General features: G+C 33.6%; 2 protein-coding genes across 4 annotated transcripts; one reads left to right on the top strand and one right to left on the bottom strand.

The window, feature by feature from the left end:
- Positions 1-947: 947 nt before the first annotated feature.
- On the bottom strand, positions 948-13689 carry LOC147071784 (RNA-binding protein 1-like). 2 transcript variants are annotated; one of them, XM_085947131.1, is made up of 4 exons: positions 13621-13689; positions 13191-13411; positions 6239-6334; positions 948-1850 (listed from the first exon to the last, which is right to left on the bottom strand). In XM_085947131.1, exons 2-4 carry the CDS (start codon positions 13397-13399, stop codon positions 1778-1780), a joined length of 378 nt encoding a protein of 125 aa, XP_085803257.1. In that variant the 5' UTR covers positions 13400-13411; positions 13621-13689; the 3' UTR covers positions 948-1777. The 2 variants fall into 2 exon arrangements, with proteins under 2 accessions (XP_085803257.1, XP_085803258.1); XM_085947132.1 differs by lacking the exon at positions 948-1850 and adding an exon at positions 3488-3679.
- A 594-nt stretch (positions 13690-14283) lies between these two features.
- CkIIbeta (casein kinase II subunit beta) lies at positions 14284-23206 on the top strand. 2 transcript variants are annotated; one of them, XM_085947129.1, is made up of 8 exons: positions 14284-14328; positions 14532-14607; positions 14699-14801; positions 15938-16037; positions 18051-18142; positions 19501-19690; positions 20482-20585; positions 22942-23206. In XM_085947129.1, the coding sequence occupies exons 2-8, from the start codon at positions 14536-14538 to the stop codon at positions 22944-22946; spliced, it is 666 nt and encodes a 221-aa protein (XP_085803255.1). In that variant the 5' UTR covers positions 14284-14328; positions 14532-14535; the 3' UTR covers positions 22947-23206. The 2 variants fall into 2 exon arrangements, with proteins under 2 accessions (XP_085803255.1, XP_085803256.1); XM_085947130.1 differs by lacking the exon at positions 22942-23206 and having other exon boundaries at positions 20482-21404.
- The last annotated feature ends 1962 nt before the right edge of the window (positions 23207-25168 follow it).

Here is a 25168-nt window from a genome sequence, read left to right as displayed (position 1 = left end):
TACTCTCGTGCTTGATGGGTTTGGTGACTATCTGTCCTTTCTTTAAGATGGTGCTCATTTATCTAAGCCTGTTCTCATTTAGACATTTTTTTTACCTAATGGAAAACCTACTTTTTTTTCTCTAGGTCTTTGAAGCAGCAAATCCAAAAATGTACACTTTCATAGGGACAAAAATACAAATCCATATATACGGATTTACAAATTTAATGTACCTACAAATATTTTGGCACATTATTGGCACTAAAGACCAAAAGCTAGAATGCGAAAAGTCCAACTTGATGTGTGGCAGCTTGGTGTACATCCCCTCTCGCATTTCCCTATTCATTCACCAAGCCATGAAAGCATTTGATGTTTCTTATTTTTTGTAAATCATTTATTTAGATGTGTTAATAATGCAAAGTTTTAAAAAATGATGGTAGGAAAATTATAAGTCATATTGAGGGTAAAAATGACAAAAAAAGCTTATTTCAGCCCATAAATAATGTCGACGATAACAGTTGATGCCATATAACTAAAAATATTCTAAAACAATGAGAAAAAATGGCCATGTCAATGTATTTTATATTCCTGTTTTTATCAAGTGGGGAACGATATCTTCCAATCCTGGTAATACCCTCACAACACAAGACTCAAGTTAAACATGTTGTATTCTATAATTTGACATGCGGCTTCTTCGTGACTTAATAGTTCGCACTATGCTGGCAAAATATATTTGCCGCTGTCTACTATGCATTCTCGCATTACAAGGCGAGGTGACATAATTAATTTTTGAATGGGCGAACCGAATTGATTATAAAATGATATTATGTCACACATTAAAGTCTGTCGAATTATCTGATACAAATTTTATTCTTTCGTAATAAGGAGGAACGGGGAGCCAAGGCAAGCGTGCCTACTGACACTCTTGTGCTCCGACGGTGGAGAGGATATTGCATTAAAATAAAAGATTTCTTTGAGAAGCAAACACTGTATGTATTCCATTGTAAAGATACATTCTTTCATAATACATTATGTAGAGATACAGTAATATTACATTGTCAATAATTATATCATTCTTATTTATAGTAATCAACATACAAAGTGAAAATACACAGTCAATTACGAGAATTTATTATGTTTACATACTTATGACAAAATTTGATTGTTATATTGTGACCATTCATCTGGGAATATAAAAAACATCAGTAATAATGATATTAACGACTCGGTGTGGAAATATTTTAAAACTTATTCACCCACTAGTAGTATAATGAAAAAATTATACAGTTTTACATGATATCCTTTAATAAAAAAAATAACCTAACAAGCTCAGCTGCAATTTTCACATAACTCATCATCGATTGATCGACCTATTCAATACAAAATCATCGAAATAATACAAATGAGCTTATATAATTAGTGATTAAAAAAGTAGTTATGATTTGATAATTCCAATTCAAATCATGTATGGTTCCATGTCATGGAAAATAAATAAAACTGCAGCAGTGATATGGCAAAATGGAGTGAGATAAGAGTTATCATACCGAAGATATGTGAAAATTATGAGTTATCAAGAAAAGGTTGACATTATTATAATAAATGAATTCGAGATTATTAATTTACTTGACATAACATATTTGAACTGTTCAAACTAAATACTAGTGAATGCACAGTTGAAGGTGAGATCACATCTATTCAAAACATCACTAAATAAAAATCAATCGGTTTCCTTAACTTAGAAATGTTTGAAAAAAATTTGATAATGTTGCCGTTTTAGGAATGAAGGTGAAAGAGTGGCTTAATATCTATCCCTGGAACTGGACCGGCTTTTGCGCTCCCTGGAACGACTCCTTGACTTCGGAGAACGAGATCTGCCGCCAAACACAATTAATTAGTATATTGTTAGAGCAATTGGATTAATTTACTTAATGAAGGTTTTGTTAATTTATTAAATCGTGAGTGGATTATGTATTGTCGTTTCGAACTTTAGAAGGGCAATTTATTGAATCGTTAATAAGACTTATTATTATTGTGCATTTCACTCATAAAATGAGCAGCATATATTTTTGTATTTTTTATGGATCGGATTTTGGATATTAAAATATTTTACAACAAATCATACATAATCCATCAGACGAATGGTGAAAGACTATTAAATTTCAAGAACAGAAAGTTGTTAATTACCATAGACAAAAATCTTTCCCCGTTTTCACAAAAATCATAAACAAACTCCACCCGACTGATGTTGTCATCAATGTAAGGTTCTTATGAACTTTGGTAGATATTTACAGAAATTTCATATTTTCACGGATGAACGGAAAGTAGACATCAAATTGCAACAATGAACTCATATTCTGATATAGCGATATGAACAAATTTACTTATTTATTGCAAAACCAATTTTGGGTGGCAATTATTTTTGTAAATTTATGAAGTTAAAAAGGAGTTTGGTTATGATAAAATGTGTTAAAAGAATAATTAAACACAGTTTGTATGTTCACCAATATCAAGATGTTGAGATTTTTATAAAAAGTAATGACTTGAACTACATTTATCAAGAACTATTAAATGCACTGACTAGTCATTAGGCAACCAAAGTGACAAATTGGTATTTAAAATTAATCAAAAACATGTCAAAACATTATTAAATGACATGACCTCATTTCTTGTCTTGGTGAATAATTGAATACATAAGGGTCAACTACAATAATGAATAAAGAAAAAAACTTTTACAAATTAAAATTAGCCTTAATCATTTATCATAAATATAAAGGGAGCAAATAAAATACTATTATCAATCATTAATAATTCTAATAATTTATATAAGTAAATAATCATTGCTTTCATGTATTTCAACGCAAATTGACTTTTTGGCCAATAATTTCTAGAGGTTTCCTTTCCTCTGTATTGCAGGTGTGGCCACAATTCAGATTCAGTTTCCAGTACGTCGACCACAGTTTTGACTTCTTTATAAGAGGAATATCCTAATATTTAAAAACGTGAAGTGAATCTCAAGATAGAAATATGCATTATGGTTGTTATACAGAGATTGCCCCACGTGAGATTTCACAATGTATGAATTGGTATATGTATATTGTATATGAAGAGGAAACCCCCAGAAATAGCCATAAATAGAAACCGAAGATCACATTTACTGTTTGCCTTTACTGTTAACTAATCCATAATTAATATATTCAGGATTCATCAAATAAATTGAGCATGCAGTATTTATTATATTGTTTAAATAAAATTAATTAAATAAAATAACACTCAAATATTTTGAATGACAAAATCAAGGGATCATACCGGAGCTTTCGTATTTGGAGGAAATTTAGAAGTAGTAGGTTGAGCGATGATGTTGTGGGTCGATGGGTGAATGATAAAGTAGTGTTTGGTAACAACTGTTTGACTGGCAGCGACGTGCTAATGTAAACAGGCGGCGGTCGCCCTCCAAACAGAAGGGGAAGAGTGCCTTTAAAGGTGTCTTCGTGGCAGGGCCAGTAGAGAGACGACAAGAGACTAAAGCTGATGCTAATTGTCCAGTCTTGCCAGATATCGGAGCATGCTACCGTTGCCGCCGCGCGGGATTAAGTGTGATTTTTTTCAGCCGGCAACGCCTGTCGCAATTGACTGGAGACGGTTTCAGGGCGGATTTAAGCTAAGGGGAATTGTAATGGGAGCACTGGGCTGTGTATGAAATCTGAAAAATACAAAATTCAAACTTCATTCCAGCTCGTCGACAGACGCTCAAATTCAAACCACCATCTTCTACTAATTTAATAAAATTCGCGTCAACTCTCTTTAAATTGATAATGATGTCAATGCATCATTCATACAAAAAATTAATATTGCGTGATTAATGTAATAAATTCAATTTTAAGCAAGACAATAAAAACAATAAGTCACTATTTTTGGCATTGTAATGTAAATGCCATTCAGGATGAGACGTTTCACAAATTTAACAAAAATTTCCAGTAAATCAAAAAAGTAACATGAATCGATAAGATTGAAATTTTAATTAGAAACTTATTTATCCTTTCTATAAAAATATTACAAATTTAAAAAAAATCATAGCTATTGTTGACTTATTGAATTTCATTAAAAAATATTTGATAACTAAAATTATAGCAGAAAATGATTTTATCTCAAAATTGAAATAGGGCTTCACAATAGGATAGTAAAGAAATTTGCTTAAATAATAAGTTATTAATATTTTTAAAAGTCAATATCACTGAATTAACTGATTATAATAACAAGTCTGGAGATAATATTATTAAAATAGGAAAACAATAAAAAATAAAGGAATTATATGATAAATATAATATATAATATGTACACATAATTATTATAAACACCCCGATTAAATTATTATTGACATTAACAAATAAATACCTACCAAGTATTTCCAAATGGCAAGACATTCACACAATCGGCAAAAATGCATACCATCAAGTTATTACTGTAATAAATTATTTTGAAATAACTATTTTCAGAATATAATGCTAATAAGATTACCCAATATTATAATATTATTATATTCCAAAATGTTACTCGCTTGATTCTTTCGATGATGTAATAATAACGACAAGCATCTGTTTGCACAAATGTGAAAAGTAAAATTCTACTCAAAAGCGTTGATTAAATAATTAGAATTCACTCATTTAAATTCAAATTTGTTCACATGCACACACTATGGATGAATTAATTATTAGTAACAAGAAATTCATGTCATTATCAAATTAGGAAAATCTTTGATAAACGTTACTAAAATGGAAAGCTGGAGTGCACAACACAAAAATAAAAGAAATATTGAAACAAAGATATATAATATGTACTACATTAAGTCATATTCAATAATATATTGTATTTAATATAGAAAACGTCTTTGGTTGGAAACCCTTCCTAAATACTATGTAATTTCTTAATAATAAATAAAGTTATCAAAACTATTCATCAGAACATGAAATATTATTTTTTCCCAAAAATATTCTAATTTTTATTTGGACCTCAAAAGCAAGACACAGTGGAAAAATTAGGAACCGTCCAAATGAATTTGAGTAAATATAAAATTTGTACCCTCATACAATTTATACTACAGCCGGGAGGATATAAATATTATCTTCAGATTATCCATTCCATATTGAACCTGTAGAATCTTTAGAGCGGTGATTACTAACTGGGTTCCGTGAGAACTTGCAAAACTATTAAGACATGCGAAACCCCAGTTTCACATAAAATATTTCAAGGTTTCCACCAAGTGAAAGAAGTTGGGAATCACCGATCTGAAGGGAAGCAACTATCGAACGAGTGCTTTTAGTTAACCTATTTGATAAAATTGCAAATATTCATAGCAGAGGAGTCAATTCATTATAAGATATTAAATTATAAAAGAATTATCCTTATGCACTGGTAAATGAGGTGAAGAAAGCTGCATAAATATTTTGCAATATCTTTCGCAACAACAAATGGGGAGATAAATTATAACGCCTAATTTTAGTGAGTATTTAGAATCTATATCAAATTAACTTGTTTGAATAAATAACGTGAAGAAAAGGCAGGATTTCTAATAATAATGTGAAGTGGCCAAATGATCCGGGAATTTAAAAGAATACAATAAACATACAAAGTTAGGAGTAGTTTTATATTACATTATTACTTTGTAAAAAAAGTTATAAGCATTTTATTTCATACATTGGATTATATTGCATGAACAAAATTTTATCATTTTTTTAATGTACCCCGTCAAACAATAATAATAATAATGAATCAATTGAGAATGTACAAAATAGTTTGCTAATGTAGAATTTACAATAAAATTGCATATTTAATTCTGTGAATCCGATTCCGTTACATAATATGCACATAGTTTGTTTTTACCTCGAGCTCGACTAAATGTTTGGGTGTAACAAATATAATATATTGATTGAATGAATTCATGTAAATTTTGACCAAATTATAACTACAAACTTCATCAGGCAAGTTTATTAAATCAACATTTACATGTTTGTAAATATAAAAACATTGAAATAGTAGCCAAAATGAATATTATACATTCACCTCCAACATCTGAATGGCTATTGATAGAGATCAAATAATATAGTAGGTGGGTGTAGGTACTTAGCCACATTACATTGATTAAAAATGTGTCCTGTTTAGGTGGGAATATATAATTATAGTAATATAATAAAACAGTAGGGTAGTTTTAGTAAAGCATTAAAAATTACAGGTTATGAGTTGATATGGAAAAGGATTTTTGAACCTGGAATGGCGACGTGGTGCTCCCCTGCCTCCTCGGGGACCCTGGCGACCTCTGCCTGAAGACATTTCAACACGAATGCGTGACCCACACACCCGGCTGGAAAAGACAAATGGCATTATTATAAATATCACTAAAGCTGGTGAATCGCAAGTAAAACAAAATAAAGGTATTTTGCCCACATACAGTGGTTGAACCTGTTTGATCCATTGAGTCATTATAGGACAAGTGATGACTTATCCAGGATAGATACTGACTAAAAAGCCTTGATTTAGCCGAAGTGGGGAGTTGAGTTTTCCTCTTCAATAGCTTTAAACCCCCAATAATCAATACTCATACTGACATCTAAAATATTGTTGACACATATTCAGTCATGACACAAAAACTACTACCTACATGATATTACACTTTTTATTGATATCACTTCAATTGACTAATGGTCGCACATTTTTTAGTGGTTATCCGGTTATCCCATTGAAATATACCAGGAAGACACAGTCCATACAAAATTTCAATATCAAAGTTAGCGGAATAGGTTAATTCAATTCAATTCAATTCAATTCAATTCAATTCAATTCAATTCAATTCAATTCAATTCAATTCAATTCATTTATTTTTTAACATATTGTGGACATTACAAATTATAAGTTTAAGACGTTCACAACATGACATTTAGAAACAAAGATATATAAATATAACAGTATTACATAAAAAAAGAGATATATCAGTAGATGAATTAGATAGGTACAAGGAAGTACACCGGATGAGCTAAGCAGACCCTATTTTAAGATTTTATAAAACAACATCCACCTAAACTCATTCTCACGTAGGTGGAATATATCAACACCCGAAGCAATTTCGTTGAACATAGTTATCACTCTCCCAATTGGCATTACCAGTGGCAGGTTGGTTCTGCACCTTGGGAGAATAAACAACTGGTGGTCTCTATTTCTAAGATAGTTATCAGGGACACACAGGTCAACACTGCCCAGAATGGCAGAGTTCTCATTTATACCTTGTATAAGTCGAAAAAAATACGTAGCTAAATAAAGATTTCTTCTAAATTGCAGACTGCAGTATGTAAGCATGCCTAAGAGAAAGTCAGTTGGATAAAGCCACGGATAGTATCCATACAACCTCAAGTAAAGGAGTCTCAAGAATTTCTTCTGTACCCTCTCCACCATAAGGCCATACTTCAACTGGTGCGGTGCCCAAACAATAGACCCACTCTCAAGTCTGCTTCGAACTAAAGAATTAAATAAAAGTTTTAATACCGTAACATCTGAAAAGACCCGGGAAGTACGCATGACGAAGCCCAACATTTTAAGCGCTTTGTTACAAATGGTAACTATATGGCTAATAAATGTCAGTTTACTCTCAAACGTAATGCCAAGATCCCTTACAGATGATATTCGTGACAGAACTCTGCCATGCATCGAGTATTGGAAAAACAACACTTTTGAGGCTCTGGTAAACGATAAAAGATTGCATTTATCAATATTGAATTCTAGTTTGTTACGCCTGCCCCAATTTAATACATTATCTATATCAAGTTGGAGCTGACGACAATCGTCCAAGGTGACAACTTCCAAAAAGAGTTTCAAGTCATCAGCGAACAACAAAAACATAGCATTTTTTATTACCAATGCTATGTCATTTATAAAAATCGTGAACAGCAACGGCCCTAAGTTTGAGCCCTGGGGGACACCAGAAAATGTGTAAAAGGTCTGTGACTGATAAAGGCCGTACGATACGTATTGTTGACGGTTCCTAAAATAACTCCCGAATAGTTTCAAAAATCGATCCGACAATCCAATAAGTTGGAGTTTTTCCATCAGGATGTCATGATCGACCTTGTCAAATGCTTTCGAGAAGTCATTGTAAGAACAGTCAACCTGGTGGCCTCTATCCAGAGCCGATGACACATAATCGGTAAATACCATCAGGTTAGTTTCCGTTGATCGGCCTGCTCTAAATCCATGCTGTTCATTTATTATGAATGACTCAATTTTTGGATAAATCATGTTGTGCATAATCATCTCAAGAACTTTTGCTGGTGCAGAGAGAACAGCTACCGGCCTGTAATTCTCCACTGATGACTCTGTACCACTCTTATGGATTGGAGTAACCTTCGACATCTTCCACGTTTCCGGGAAGATACCTGTCTCCATTGCGAGATTAAATATATATGAAAGCGGGCCTTTAACGAAGTCAATACAACCCTTTAAAAAAAATGTAGGAACATAATCAGGTCCCAAAGAGCGAGTATTCTTCAGTTTTTTAATAAACTGAAGTACATAGCCCTCATTAATTGAAAAAATATCGACGGATTGGGCACCACATGACGGTTTTCCTGACGTTGAGGCAACATCCAGATTTGGAATACTACTTGCGTAGACAGACTTGAAATGACCAGCAAATGCTTCTGCCACTCCATGTCCGGTCACCTCTTCGCCTTTCCAACTCATCCTATCAGTAAACCCACCATCTCTTCTTAACGATTTTACGTAATTCCAAAACAATTTAGGATTTTCGCGAATGGAATCTCCTACCGTTTCCATATATGTTCGATAGGCCCGTCGAACAGCTTGTCTCACTTTCGAACGATAGATGCTAAACATGATATAGTCAGTCTGATCATGCCCAGCCTTCCATACTGTATGATATTTATGCTTGACCTTAATGTCCCCAATAATCTCCCGAGAAAACCACCTCGGGTATCGCCTTCCACCACGACATGGCGACTTCCTCGAAAAACATTGATCAAAAATATTATACACAATATTGTAAAAACATTGTACCGCCTCATTCACATCACAAATTTCGAGCAACTCACTCCAGTCCACTTCACTCATCAATGAGTAAAGTAGCTTGAAGTTTCCGCCTTCAAACCTCCACCCGCCGAATTGGTTGGTTTTGTAAGAGGGAATTGGAGTCTGAAGCGGACGAGTCGACCGAAACCTGAGCAGAAAAACTAAAGTTGGATGATACACATCTTCGCGTACAAGAGGAGATATGCATCGTGAAAGCGATAAGTCGATATTGCTAAATACCCTATCCAAAAGTCCATTGCTAGAGTTAGAGACATCATTGTGCTGAGAAAATCCAAAAACAGAAGATAGAAATTCAAGGTCATCGCTGACTCTTTTACCACTACGTGCTGAGTTTAGATTAAAATCTCCCATTACAATAATCTTTCTATCTCCAATTAAGTTGATATTAGATAGCATACTCTCAATAAAACACTTATACACCTCCAAGTCACTTGCTGGTGGAAAATAAATGACGCAAACGTAAATAGTGTCTCCGTCGTAGGTCAGTTTCACCCAAAGGTCCTCATTTTGAGTCTCCAAAGCACGGAAACGTTCGGCCTGTAACCCTTCCATACTTCTAACCCCCAAAAGACAACCCCCACCCTGCCTGTGGCCTGCGCCGGAGTCTCGATCCCTCCTAAAGACTGAGTACTCACTTCCAAAATATTCACGACTAAAAACACTATCATTGAGCCATGTTTCAGTTAACCCTATGATGTCATAGTCATCAGCCAAAACATTGCTCAAAAAATCGACAGATTTTGTTTTCAAGCCCCGAACATTCTGGTAGTAGAATAATAATTGCTTAGGGCAATTCTTATTTTTATTGTTATTATTAAGTCAGCTACTCGGTAGCCGTGGTGTTTCCATCCTGGCAACCCATTCTTTAATAAATGAATGGCGGGGCCAATTTTCCGCCTTCAAAACCAACGTACTTAGCTTAGTAGGGATCCCTACCTTAAATGAAGCGTAATCACCTTTTGACTTCAGTTTAACTACTGTGAAATCAGCAGTACAATTAGTAATTTTTTTAATATAGTCGTTCAAGTTCGCAACTGTGGTGTCGCGATGAAAGGGGTAGAAGTGGTAATTTTTAACCACCTCCGCCCCCCTCACCGCCCCACCAAAGCTACCACGAATCGCAATGGCTGCCCTCTTCCTCTTCACTACCGTTGACCATTCTTCACCGGTAGTGGAGTTTCCAAGAGACACATCATTTGCTGATACCGGTGTCCCATCAGATTTCTGAGACGTCGAGGCCTTGGGAGTGACATCTCGCTTTCCCGCTGAAGTCTCCTTTGCACGAGTTGTGTCCTTCAAATCTCCGGCAATTTTTTGTGATCTTGTTATTATAGTTGTTGCACGGGTCTTTGAGTGTTTTTGAGCTGTCAGTGGTTTGGGCTCATTAACAGCTGCATTAACGTCGATTACGCCGATTAGCGTCGGTGCAATTAGTGGCTTCGGTTTTAACTGCGGAGTGGCAGGCGGTAGCGGGGGAAGACGTACGCACTGACACAAACACGAATAATTATTAATTTTTTCTTCCAGCTGTTCCACTTTTTTCATTAATAATTCCACCAAAAGCAATGTTCTCTCAGGAACCGACACATCCTCACACTGAACATATTTGTCATTAGTTGGCATTGTTGACTGACTGTTAATACCAACAAATGATAATACGTATTCTTTAAAAATGCTGAGAGCGCAAAAAAGACGTTGTTACAACGAAGCGGTAAGCTAAAGACAAGAACACAAATTTGCAAATATCACCCTTATTGTAATGTAGGTATTTTTTTTATTTATTTTTTTCCGACCATGTCCGATCCTAATAGGATCATATGGGCTTCCACAGAGTAGAGGTTTGTATTAACAGATTTTGCTTTTTAGGAGAAATGGATGTCAGCCACTTGCTCAACCTATTAGGTCCATACCCTGACTCACACACAAATTGAAAAACAATATGTGCACTTGCCAGACCCAGGATTAGAATCTGAGACCCACGGCGTGATAGTCCAACGCTTAAGCCGCGCGGCCACCACGGGTTTCAGAGTAGAGTATAGAGTTGATTTCTTATGCCATCCCTTATTGGAGGTCAGCCACCACCAGCTCGATCCTTGCTCTATTATCTGCTATTAAATATTTGACATCTGCGGAATAGGATAACAGTGCTTTAAAGCAGTGGTGCACAAACCATTTGAAAAAAGGGCCGATTTAACCTTTTTGTAATTTTTCACGGGCCGCAGTAGGTAGAAGTGTTGAAAAATAATGAAACATTTATACTAGACGAGACATACAATCACATATTGGTGTTGAAGTACTTATTTTGGGCCGCAGTTTGTGCATCAATACTTTAAAGGTATGATGCAGTGTAGGTTCAATCTATTTTACAACCATATTTTACTTGAGACTGAAACTTTTTTTTTTTTTAGAATTATTAATAACCATGTCCTTGCTTTTTCGTACAAGGTGGTTGTTAGTAATTTTGAACAATCACAAACACCCAGGCTTTGAGAAAAACACATACATGTTTTTGTCATGACCGGGAATTGAACCCAGAACTCTCGGGTGGAAGGCCAGCGCCTTACCCACTGCACCACGAGAGCCGCCGAGACTGAAACTTGTATGGGCACACTCGGATGTCTTTCGCAGTAGACAGAGGGGAATGGAGACGTTTCCTGAATACGCCCAAGATCCATATTGGGTCGAAGTGTCAATAATGATGAATAGCCCTTGCGATTTCTCAAGAATTCGAGATTGGCTTTTTGATTATCAATTATTACTTTAACGGGAAATTTTATATTCTATTGGGAATCAAAGTCGAGAGCTTTTTTTAAACTCTTTCGGCCAATATCACAGAGATATCATATTTTCTTCAGAAACTTAATTTAGTAAGAGATGAAATTTTGGAAAATTAATTAATATCTCAAGATTCGAGAATGGCCTTTTCTGATTATTTCTCGAGAATTCGCAAGACGAGGTTTCTTGATCACAACCTTCAATGATGACTCTGATGTCTATGAACAGGCCTATTTGCGAAGTCAACGCAAAGCATTAATATTCAATGGTTAGCTATAACTGATACCTATCATGCTCGGTCTCGGGCTGTGCAGTCTGAATGGATCCAGAAGACACAAGAAAGCAACAACTACAAGAAAGGCTACAAGAGAAGTTAGTTTTTAAATATTTAAAACGTAGACCTCCTGTAGATACAGTAGAATCATAGAAATCTAGGAGCAAAATTGGCAAAAAAAAAAAAAAAAACTACAAGGTATTTAGACCCAATATATTGTGAATATTGGCAGATGCACAAAAACAGTCTGCGACAATCAGATATATCTCTGACATAATTTATGCTTAATGATAATTGATGTGAATGAACAATAAAATTGATATTTAAAAAATAGTTTCGAGGAAAGCTTATACACTGTTGCAGTGGCGAGGGGTGGAGGTAGGCTATTAAGATTTGACATGAATAGTTTATATTATGTTCATTTTCTTGTTTAGCCACGATAATACGTAGTCAGCAGTAAACCCATGCACGTGTAAACGGTCTAGGTACATTGGTATAAAGCATGTTCAATCAGTATTGTTGTTATACCAGTAGTGTACTCGGTAGCTTTTTAATGAGACAGGAGTTCCACACCAATTACCAATAAAATTAAATATGGATTATAAGAATACCCATATCAATTTAGTGGAATATGTCTATTGCTCAAATAGGTATCACTGATGTTAACATTAGAAGAAAACAGTTGAAGCTACCATTTTCCATGTAGTTATTGGGGACATACAGGTTGGCATTGCTAGAGAATGCTAGTTTAGGGGTTGCTCTCTGATGGTAATAACCACTATTTTATTTTCTATAGTTTGAAAAGTGAATGCAAAAAAAAATATGTGGCACTATTATCACACAAATACCTACCATACAGGTACAACATAAAAACACAAATCTTCAATGGGTTCGACTTTTAATTATTAAACAATAAAGATTATGACGTAAAAGATATTGAAATATTAAATTATACCTAAGTAGGTAGTAGGTAGCTAATAGGGTACAAGACGAAAACTAAAATGGACACCATTTCATACTTACGTCGTAATGTGGAAAAATATTTTAGTTTAAATTTAAAATAAACACTTACGTTCCATCAAGGCCACGAACCGCATCTTCCGCGTCTCTCGGATCTTCAAATTCGACAAATGCAAAGCCGGGCGGGTTTCTTGCGACCCAAATATTTCTCAAGGGGCCATATTTACTGAAAGAGTTCTCCAGATCATGTTTAGATGCAGACGATCCTAAATTTCCTACGTATACTTTGCATTGAATATCCCATTCCCTGAAGCGCGACATTTTTTAATAAATCTGCAAACAATAAAATCAGCACTTGTAACGAAATCGACCAGCAATCTACAACCGACACGACAAAACTAAACTGAATTTTACACAAGCCACATTTTTTATAATATTGCACGTACTTTCAGTATTCCGCGAGAAGTAAAATTTAATGTTGCATAAAATAAGTTACAGTCGATATATATAACTAAATTCAATGAGCGAAAAAAAGTAATTACCTTAAATTAAGAAAATATTTTAGGTAAAAATGTCAAAAGCGGTGCAGCCAAGATAGGATTTAGAATATTAATTTGTTAAGCTGGTTCTACTGTAACCGTGATATAAATAATAAAGTTGGTATTACTAAATTGCACTCTGCTGTAAACTTTATATTTATGCATATGCACATTTTTTATTATGTGATACATAATACAAGTTATACAGTAAATTTTTGGCTATAAATTTAATATTGTGAAGATTTGCTGAGTAATCGATGTTGTAGCATTGCATTGAACCAAGAACTATTAAATTATCTAGGTAACTAATTTTCAAAACAACAGTTGCATTTGGTGCAAATAGGTCTGGTCAAAAATCTGGTCTTTCAGACACTACAAGCGACAATCTATAATACGTAGATTATTATAGAATATCAAACAATAGATCTTATCTACCCATATGACGTTTTTTTGAACGTTTTATATAAATAAGGTAGGTACGTGACAAAAAGTAAAGTGAGTTGAAATAAGTACATTGTAACGAAAACTCTCAAAAATGAGAGTCCTAATATATATTTCGTATGTTGGCTAAAGTGCATTCTGTGAAACATGTTCCGGTACAATCATCGTTTCATCTGGCAATTCTGGCATTGCACGATTGACTATCAGCTATCTTCATAAGTAACTCTCTTCAGGAGTATCGTTAAGCGTGGCTAATCAGGGAACGAAAAGGTGGGAAGTTTTACCGAAATAGTAGTCTTTTTACATGCATTATTGAAATATAAATCGTCCAGTTAATTTAAATTTTCAATCAAAAGCTATCACCAGTGTTTTTACGGCCTCAAGCGGTGCGAAATATCCATCCGAAACCCGCAAGTATTCACCGTCAACCATCAAAAGTTGCCCCAAACAATACTAAATTTTTATCTTTGCAGAAAAATGAGCAGCTCGGAGGAGGTATCATGGATTTCTTGGTTTTGTGGGCTGCGCGGTAATGAATTCTTCTGTGAGGTATTTAATATACTTTTTATTTAATCAATATTATAATATCAATTATGACGTTTGTCACACACCCTCCACCATTTTTGCATTATTGTTTCAGGTTGATGAAGATTATATACAAGACAAGTTTAACCTAACAGGTTTAAATGAGCAAGTTCCACATTATAGGCAAGCATTAGATATGATACTAGATCTGGAACCAGGTGAGATGCCTTTATTGGCCTATTTTCACTACATTACTTATTGATAATGACACCTGTGTTTATTATGTGATTGAGGTCTTACATTCTGCTGCAGAGTATGTAAAATCTAATCTAACACTGATGTAATACACATTTTAATGTAAATTATGCTCTAATGACAATGTGCAAAGTTTAAACTTTCTAAAATAATACATTTCAGATAGTTAAAAGAACATAAGTGCTTTACTGCAGATCATTTTAGCACAGCACAATTAAATGAAAATTTGACATTGAAGGATAGACAATCTATTAATAAGTGTGGTACTGCCCAGGCCCTAGGAAATGCAATCTTTAACCGAGTCCTTAATCCTTGGATTCGTGGATTAATATTTTACAATTCCGGTATTGGCCAATTGGTGCCAAATGAAACTTCACACAATAATTTTTTTACTGGACATAATGTGTTTTGATTCAAAACCATCAATCGTCTACATTGAAGAAACAATAAATCTTCCAAATTGTACATACGAAGAAATAAAAACAAGAATTTACCGTAAAATCTTACATATGAGGAGGTTGACATTATTTTGTCATAAAAATAAAATTATGCTGGCTTCGTTTGTAATTTATGTAGATTTTAATATTATTTTTTATTTAGTAAACAGGCACTTTTTATATTGTTTATTTAACAAAAATATATAGAAATCGATTCTGGGATATCGGAATTGTAAATTTCGGTTCTCAAGCATTTTAAATTAGGTACAGGCACAAAAGAATTTTAGGTAAATATGCCGCAGATGCCCGCATGAGATTTTATAACATTCTCATTAGACCAAACTTAACCTACCCCAACCTAATATAATATTAGTTTGTGATAATGATACATCAGAATGTATGAAAACTTTAAATTAACAATTTTTGGATTGAAAAGCATCTGCGCCGACAGAAAAGTGTATTTAATATTTATTGTTAACATGGAATAAAATTTTTTTGTTAAAAATATATATAAAAGATGCGGCATCTGCGGCACAATTACCGAATTTTAGATTCCAGAATTTCGGGATCAACAAATTGATTGAAATCCCGGATTTCGAACCCTAGTACATCGAATGAAATTTATTGCATTTAAATAATCTTTCCGAATATTATTTTTACAGATGATGACTTAGATGATAATCCCAATCAATCGGACTTAATAGAACAAGCTTCAGAAATGTTGTATGGCCTTATACATGCCCGATACATTCTCACTAATAAGTAAGTGACTAACTCCTTATGCGCAATTATATTATTTCTTTTGACAACATTTATCCTTTCATTGTAAACTGCCAATACACTAAAGAGCTGCTACAGCTGATGATTTTTATGCCAAGTAACTATAGTATCCACGTTGTAGTGTCAGCGTTACCCTATAGGTCATGGGTTTATAACCCTGTGTCTGATTAATTCTCATATTTTTTCAATGTGAACTCAATCCAGAGCAGGGCCACAATGGGTTGGATGAATTCCTCCCAACAATTTTTCATTAAAAAATCGTGGAGAACCATAATATGCTTCTGCTTAGAAGTGAAAATGATAGCTCATTATAACACTTTTGATATCGTCTAATGAACAGTCAGTTGTATCTAAAGTCATTTCTGTTTCTCTCAGGGAACACAAAAATAATAAGAAGTGGGTTATCTTTTGGGTGTGTTCATTGGTGGCCTTAGGCCTGAAAAAGTAGTAGGTCAATTTTGAATTATTTTAATTTGCCTTTTCGTTATATACTTAAAAGACGTATTGCAAATTGTAATTATTTATTATTGTTTTGTTCATCTGTCATAGACTTCAAATAATGTTCTGTTCAAACCGTGCGAAAGACATACCTGTGCGCATTTCAGGCTTAATTATTTTTTTCAATGTAAAATTATATATAAGATTATATTATACAGCTAACTTTGTGAGTGACCAAACACAGTGAGCAATCTTTGACTATGATGCATAACGGTATCTCCAATATAAATTGCGAAATAAAATCTCATCGGCTGCACTCAGTGAGATTTGCATGAATTTGGGCTGCCGTGTCGCCGTTTAGTGCTTTCTGGTTACCACTGTATGACAGTATTATTTATCCATTGGTTATCCACTCGCCAAGAAACAGTGTTCAGGGAATTGGTGTTTCTGCAGTTTAATGACATGCATGTATCATTCATTACACATGCTCTTTGTGTGTTTTTTTATTATTCATTTATTTCCATGTTATGCCGAATATGGTCCTTTCCATACCATGTTGTAAACAAAACAATTTTAAAAGTTATACTTTTTTAGGCGCGTTTGGAAAATCAGATCAGTGTATTTTTGGCGTGTGACATGTAACACACAAAAAAACAGTCGATTGGATTCGAACCAACGATTGTTCGGTTATCAGCCGAACGCACAACCATTACGCCACAGAATGATACTGCAATCGTGACGATTATACAGTATAATATTATAGTTTAGAATTGTTCCGTTGCTAGGCAGCGAATTTATTATTGTCGGCCATTTGCAATTCCTTATGTAAACAAACTATTAAACGTCGTAGTGGCAGTTGTTACTTTAAAAATAAAAACAACGATAAATAATTATATAATTTAGTAATATAAGTTACAAGTGTATAGAAATAAACCAACGGCGTTCCAAAAAGCGGTCCTTTTTCTTGAATGTGTAATTTAACAAAATAATTAAGAGCTAGTCGAATAATTTAGTTTATCACGAGTTTTGTTTTTGTTTTGTTACGTCAAAGAAGTATAACTTCTAACGCGCGTACATAAGTACACACACCGATTTTTTTTATTATCTTCTGTGGTATATGTTCGACATGTGTACTGATTCGTTTGACATTTATAATTCATTCAAAATTTCACAAAGGTCACTTGACAGCTAATTGTTAAGGCGTCCATTTGCGCTGTCAGTTTGGTTCTCCAAAAAATATCTATACACAATACGTATGGTGACTTGGTATTTCTTGAAATTGATTCATATGTGTATTTAATTTGTTTTACGTTGAACCTAACATTCATTACCGGCCAAACATAGTTTTTAGAATTAATGTTCTATTAATAAAAAAACTACAGATGGAAGTCATTAATTAATAAATGTTACCTTAGGACCTTCATACATAATAAAATTTGCACAACGTCGACCACAGTGCATACATATTGTAATAGGAAAATTTTTCTGAATTGTTTTTGTTGCCAACATTGGTTGAAATATATTTTTTTAATTTGAACTTTTTTATTAATTTTTCAGAGGAATTGGACAAATGATGGAAAAATACCATTCAGGTGAATTTGGCCACTGTCCTAGAGTATACTGCGAATCACAACCCATGCTACCATTAGGTAAATTATTTAATAATATTTATCGCTAATTAAATATGTTTGCCTCTATTGAAAAAGTTGTACAATTTAACAGATCTTGGTGCAAAATTGATGTAATTTGTTCATCAGAGTATTATGTGAACAAGCGTGTTTAGGTTGATCACACTTATACTTTATGTAGCCAATTTGTAGCCGATTGCTGGACGCATAACGTATAACAAGTGACTTCTCTAGGCACTAAAATCCGGTGTGGGCTCCAATAACCTACAACATTGCTCTCCACCATATATTTACCTTGCCCTGGAACACCAGTTGAACATGCTGAAAGACTAGAGGCCGATTCTTACTCTGTCCAGCCACCGTAATCATGGTATCCTAGCTCATTGTCATCCCTTTAACATTGTCGATGTTAAGCGATTCGATGCTGGTGTGGTTATTCTTTCTGTCCCACCCAGCGGAGTCTTTTGAATATGTGGTTGTCAAGTAAATGCGTACTGTAAACGGAAATATAGCATAGAATGGCGTGTACTCGTTTCGGCCAAATCAAAATTGTACCAAGCTTTGATTATCTACCGATTAGAAAGGACCATTGGTTTGAATAATTTGCAATGCTTTTAGTTTGTATCGATAATCAATTGAGAAATTAAATAAACAGAATACTAGACATTGTCTGCGGTGCATGCATTTTTACAAATAAACCACTAAGCGACCATAAATTATTTTAAGTTAAATTTACATTATGCTGTTTTTAATTTTAAAGTATTTTAAAAATTTACAAAAAATCATAATTTAAAAATGGTAGGTATCACATTATTTTATTTATTTTGAGTTATTGAGTTATTTGAGCTCATGATTAGTTACTTTTACGTTACGTCTACATCATTGCATTTGAGTCTTCTAATGAGTTACTACTGTCCGACAAGAAAATCTAGGCATTAAACAGAAGTCGCTAGTGTGGTAAAAAGTGGGAGGAGCTTGTTAGTTCACAGTTTTATCACGTGGACAACTCATCGCTAACCGGAAGGCGCTTCAATCGGAGTGCGGTTAAAAATGGGAGGAGCTTGTTAGTTCACAGTTTTAACACATAGCCATGAAGATCCTGTTGGACAGTAGATATGTACATACAGTAAATGGAGAGGTTTCTATTTCACTAGATTTCGAATAAAAACATTGCAGGGATATTTATAATGTGCAGGTAGTTTCAATAATTAATTACACGTTTTTAGCACTTAAGTTACTGTCAAAATATCCAATTTTTATATTTATAACTTATCCTCCATCGTTCGATATCTCATGTAAATCCATGAAAATTCGCTTGAAATTAATTGATGAACACGTGATTATTTCATTGAGATTAATGTTAGCAATGTTTTTCGTAGGTCTATCCGACGTTCCCGGTGAAGCAATGGTAAAATCGTACTGTCCAAAGTGCATGGACGTATATACTCCTAAATCATCTCGCTATCATCACACGGACGGAGCCTACTTTGGCACTGGATTCCCGCACATGGTGTTCATGGTCCACCCGGAGTATAGACCAAAGAGAGCACTCAATCAATTTGTACCTCGGTATGTCTTCTCTGTCTTCTTGTATCAACCTTACAACATCATTGCGAAAATGTGTTTTAATTATTGAAAATATGCAAAGAAAGGTTTCAATACCGTTGACAAGTATTATTGTAATATTGATACCATGATGGCACGGTCATGGATACACAAGGCGTATGTCGCTCTCTACACAATGGTGTAGAGCTCGTCATCTTTGGATCCGCCTTACTTGGCCCAACGTGAAAGGGATCATGAGAATTGTAATGATGGGTAACTTCATTCAGTTGGTAGGACTGGTGTCCGTAGGCAAAAATACGATAATGTGTATGGCCGTAATGCTCCCTTCACAAATGTGCAAGCAAGGCGAATGTTATATTATCCCAACAGAATTAGAATCACTCCAATATTATCAATATATTTAGGCGGTATATAAATAAATGGTTTACTTTCATTTCTTAGGCTGTAAATTAAACCGCCGATTGATTTGTAGCAACAATCACACTTTTGTGTTTTGAAATTTTTTGTCAGAGTTGCACTGACATATCATGTTACATGAGTATTACAAGTGTAAACATTTTTTTTATACAACTATCATATAGAATATTATACAAACCACAAATATCTGCTAGTAACAGGAGTATCATGCATACAATAAGTCAAAACAGGCTGCCATATTGTTAATGCCGCTAAGGCAATAAAACGATTCAAAACTGTTGATTTAAAGAAACTCGTTTCTTGAATGTTCAAATTTTTCATAATAAACATGTTCTTGGGTGTGAATTATGTATTATCTGCAATGTTCTCTATTTCAGGCTGTATGGCTTTAAAATCCACCCTCTGGCGTATCAGATCCAGCAGCAAGCAGCTTCCACATTCAAGGCTCCGCTCCGAGGAGTCACCTATAACAACGGGAAACGTTAGGCAATATTATTAATGATATCTTTGTTCCCTGTATTGATTCCGGTTATTTAAACACTGAACCGTAAGCAATCTATGAATATCGTCTCGCCGCTTTGAGAAATGATTTTTGAACAGTGCTTATATATTAATATTGCGAAATTTTATGACAGTTTAACCAATTATTAATTTGTCTTGCACATACACAGTGAATAATTTTTATTCAGCAAAGTGTTTTAACTATTGTTCGACAACATCTTCTTGGCTACGCTTCTAGGCGCTGCTGTCTACTAAATGGGAGGAGCTTGTTAATTTATAATAGAATTCCGGGTAAAAATGGGCAGAGCATGTTAGTTCACAGTTTTAACACGTAGCCAAAAAGATGTTGTACAATAAACCTCAATTTTTCTATTTGGACATTTCTTTTATCAATCCGTATGTTTGTATCTTTTGTCTGACAATTTTAATTCTATGATGTATTTGTCAAGGGCAATCAATACCTGTCATAATATATCTGTTTAATTGTAATGTGGATAGAGGCATTTCAATTTGTTTTCACAATCTATTATGGTGTTTAATTTAATAATGACCCTATCATTTCATCTGTTTAAATTATATCATCTTACCTATCGGATGCGGCAGATAATATTGTAAGGAATAGATTGTGTATGCTTCAGAAAAAGCAATGAGGACTTAACAGTACAGGGAACAAGATCTACCTGTATGAGTACGTCTAAAATGACAGCAGTGAAATTTCAACTTAAAAAGTGCTGAACATTTAATATTATAAATACAAAATATTTTTTTTTACTATTCAGTTTTTATTTTATTTATGATATAATAACTATTACTCATTTGATATTGATATCAATCACATGAACTAACCCGTAACAAAATGACTTGCAGTTTTTTTGTCCGGATCGAAAAAATTAAAAAGTTGTGTGAATCTGCGAATGGCTCGAGTGTTTTGGTGTGAGAGGTTTTGTTTTCAGATCGAATTCAAGGATTCGCTCGGCATAAAATGTAAACAATTCTTTTGTGTACAGTTTAAACTATTAAAACCCTAACTTTTTATTTTCATAAAATGGATACAAATTTGTAAAATCTATAATTTAAAATAGGTACATGTTTACGTGCACTGTCCATAATCCTAGCTAGAATTAAAATGGTACAATATGTAAGCAAAATAGATTGCACTACAATTTCATTGTATGTATCTAGTTATTGTTTCCAATATACATTGTTTATTATAGTATAAATAAAAATAGCACTTTTGCACCTATGGTAACAAGAGAACAAATAGAGTAATTTTATAAAATTACAATGTGTACTACTTACTTTAAGTACAATACAATCACCTAGATCTTTTGGTTATCAACACGGTATCAGTTACCTGTTTTGTTTAAACTGTCCACAAGAGTTTTATTTAACATTTAAGTTATACTAGCAATTAAAGTATTTGTTAAAATAATTTGTTGTTGATGTCATATATTTTGTATTTTCCTATTGCCAGCCTTCTGATCTTTTTTCTTATGATACATATAATATGGCATTGGTTTTACTTGAGCATATCAAAGTTATTTTGGCAAGGTCTTTCTGATTTATAGAAGTGAACTATCGTAGAAACATAATATTTTGTTTTGTCAATTTATTGCTACATAGACCAAAGATATAAATATTGAAGCCTAGGTTAAAAGGATAACACTGCAAAGGTTACATGTTGTTATTCCTTATCAATGAAATCAATATAACCGAAGGATGATTGACAATTTTTTTTTTATGAAATATCGATCTTCATGGGAGAATTTACATGTTTGCAATACGTAAATCATTGAACTTTTCATCCTTGTTGTTGATTGTCCTATGTAAACTTTGTAGTTTACTTCTTATCCTACGCTTCCTTCCGCATTTAAATGAGTTGCGAGTCAAAAATCAATTTCTGTGGTGTCAGTAATGTGTTGTACATTTAAAGTAAGCAGCTTTACAAAGCTGTTGAGAAACTCATAATAATTTGAACTAATCATAATAAATGAAATATACTTTAGAAATAATATTTTAATATCACAATCATAGGAATTGTTTGGTTACGGTCACACAAATATGAATGTACATGGATTCTTTATTATGTTAACTGTAAGCGTGGTATTTTTCATTCCATTTCCGTTTTAAAGAACTACATTAATAATATATCAATAGACTGGATTTAATAGTTGATGGCTCATAGCAATCAACCTTGCCTAATGATTTTCGATACCATATGTATATTCATTCCCTGTTGTGAATAGTATAGAAATGACATGTATGTTTTCATTATCTTTGTTTACGCAGTAAAAATAAATGCATATTTTTAAACTTGTTTCATTCGTTTTTCTTAGATTGATGATGGTTAAAAGGGGGAGACAGAGAAAGTCAAAACCAGTGGAGAGATTTCAAATCTAATGGAATGACATGAAGAATAGTCACTAAAATTTTATTAGTTTAAGAGAAATTTAATGACAAAATATAATCGTTACTTGTTAATCTACAATGATTGAATAATTAAACAAACAATATTTATAATTTATGTGTAGCTGTAATATATTATTCTGTATTGAAAATTTGATTTTAGTACTGTAATTGAATAAATTTATTAGGAATTCATTTTTATTTTTTCATTTACTTTTACTTCTGAACCAATGCGGTATAATTATTCCACGTGTGCTGGTGACTGATGGATAACAGGGCTGGATTTACACTTGAAAATATTTTGGCAGTGGCGAAGGGTGGAGGTGCACAGTTAACTTTGTTAGTCATACTTAATTTTTTTCATTGAACCAAGAATACAAATTGCAGAGGGTAGGTATTGGTTAGTTTTTAAAAATCAATGAAACCAAACTATTATTATGGTTTGGTTAGGCAGGGCTTCATGAATTTAAAAATCTAAGCAACAATCTGCAGTTTGTCTTAGTTCAATAAAAACAAATATGTGACAAAGTTCAGTGTGCACTATTTATATCGGATCTTAACAGCTTACCTCCACCCTTCACCACTGGATTCTGGGCTAATACTTATTGGGGCTCCCAAAACTTGTTATAAATATAATTTTGTTCACAATAATATTTATTTGCTTACTGTATTATGCATGCTCAAATTGTAAAAAATATAATACTTCCTCAAAATTTTTGATTCTCCCACCAATTATATTTCGCGAGCCTAGTACTTACAAGGTTGTAAGTGTTTATTTTTGGACAAAACACACCTAACAGTGAAGTTTGTAGTATTCTAAACTGCATCATTGTTTCTCCAAAAATAAACACTTGAACGTTTAGCTCTGCACTTGCAATGTGTTGAATTCTTAACATTTCTTCCGGCACCGTATTCTTTTGTGTTGATTTTCATGACATATTTTAATGAAAATACCAAGTTACGTCAAGATTGGCTTGGAGTAAGATGTTTTTCAATTTATTTTTCAAGCATTGGGACCCCTTTTGCTGTATGATAAATCTGGCCCTGCCCACAGATAAGTAGATTAACATATTGGTTTCATTCAATATCTAGTGGATGTATGGCAGATCAATGGATAGCAAATGATCAATGTAAAAAAATCTATCTTGGGGCAGGATGATCACTGACAATGGTTAAGTACATGGGGTCAGCAAATCGCTGCCATGGGTTTGTGTATATGCATGAGGCTTTAAGAAATATTGAATATAAAAATAAAACCAGTATTTTCTATTACCAAAAATTAAACATTTTTCACATATTATTTAGGTTGATTTAATTTGTTTTCCAATTTAAAAATAAACTCGTTGAAGTTATGGAAGTGTTAAATATTACTACTAATAGCATTCAAATTTGGATAGTTTTTTTATTTTGGGAGAGACAACTAAAATCTGACTCGAAAGAAATCTAAACTGTGTTATGTACTTGTATTGGGATCTTCAGTGTCAAAAGTTTGTCAACCCTGAGATATTATATACAATAATTCAAGTCGACTATGTAACATGATATATCACCATGTTTGATCATAATGGACCACCATGGAGTAGAGGTTGTAAACAGTTTTTTTTTTGTTTTTACGAGAAATGTATCTTAGCATCTTGTTCAACCTGTTGGGGTCCATTCTCTGTATCCAAACTCACGTTGAAAGACAGTATGTGAATTTGCCATACCTGGAATTCGAACCCACAACATACGCTGACACGTTACCACTTCGGCCATCGTGGACGTACCAGCGGACAGCAATCAGCTGAAGTCTGAGATTCTTTTAGTATTGTATAAACTAAACATACATACCAATGAAACAGCATGCAACGTAATACCACAGATTTTAAAAATCTCAACTTCCCCTTACAAATTCAATGCTTGTCTAAAGCTATGGGGGAACACTTTGATATTTAGCTAGATTAAATGGTTCACTCCAAATAAACTTTTATAAATGTCATGACATTTAAATGATGAGACGAAGCAAGCCATTACTTGTTGACATCCTAACAAGAAAATGCATCATGATATAAAAGAACACTAGATACCCGTCGCTATAGGATTGGTTTGTCGAATATCCGTTTTTGTCAAAATCGACGTTTTAATGCTGAATGTTTTTTTGTATCTAAATGGATTAGA

Source organism: Rhyacophila brunnea, unplaced genomic scaffold (assembly GCF_057557595.1).
Source record: "Rhyacophila brunnea isolate RB1 unplaced genomic scaffold, BYU_Rbru_1.0 scaffold_2, whole genome shotgun sequence".
In the NCBI taxonomy this organism is placed as follows: Eukaryota; Metazoa; Arthropoda; class Insecta; order Trichoptera; family Rhyacophilidae; genus Rhyacophila; species Rhyacophila brunnea.
This window is presented reverse-complemented; position numbering and strand designations above follow the sequence as displayed.

Coding starts and splice junctions, on each gene's coding strand:
- CkIIbeta (XM_085947129.1), top strand. CDS start 14,536: ATGAGCAGCTCGGAGGAGGTATCATGGATTTCTTGGTTTTGTGGGCTG. Junction 16,038..18,050: donor CGATACATTCTCACTAATAA/GTAAGTGACTAA, acceptor TTAATTTTTCAG/AGGAATTGGACAAATGATGG. Junction 19,691..20,481: donor CTCAATCAATTTGTACCTCG/GTATGTCTTCTC, acceptor TCTCTATTTCAG/GCTGTATGGCTTTAAAATCC.
- LOC147071784 (XM_085947131.1), bottom strand. CDS start 13,399: ATGTCGCGCTTCAGGGAATGGGATATTCAATGCAAAGTATACGTAGGA. Junction 6,335..13,190: donor GTTCGTGGCCTTGATGGAAC/GTAAGTGTTTAT, acceptor TGTCTTTTCCAG/CCGGGTGTGTGGGTCACGCA. Junction 1,851..6,238: donor GCACCACGTCGCCATTCCAG/GTTCAAAAATCC, acceptor GTTTGGCGGCAG/ATCTCGTTCTCCGAAGTCAA.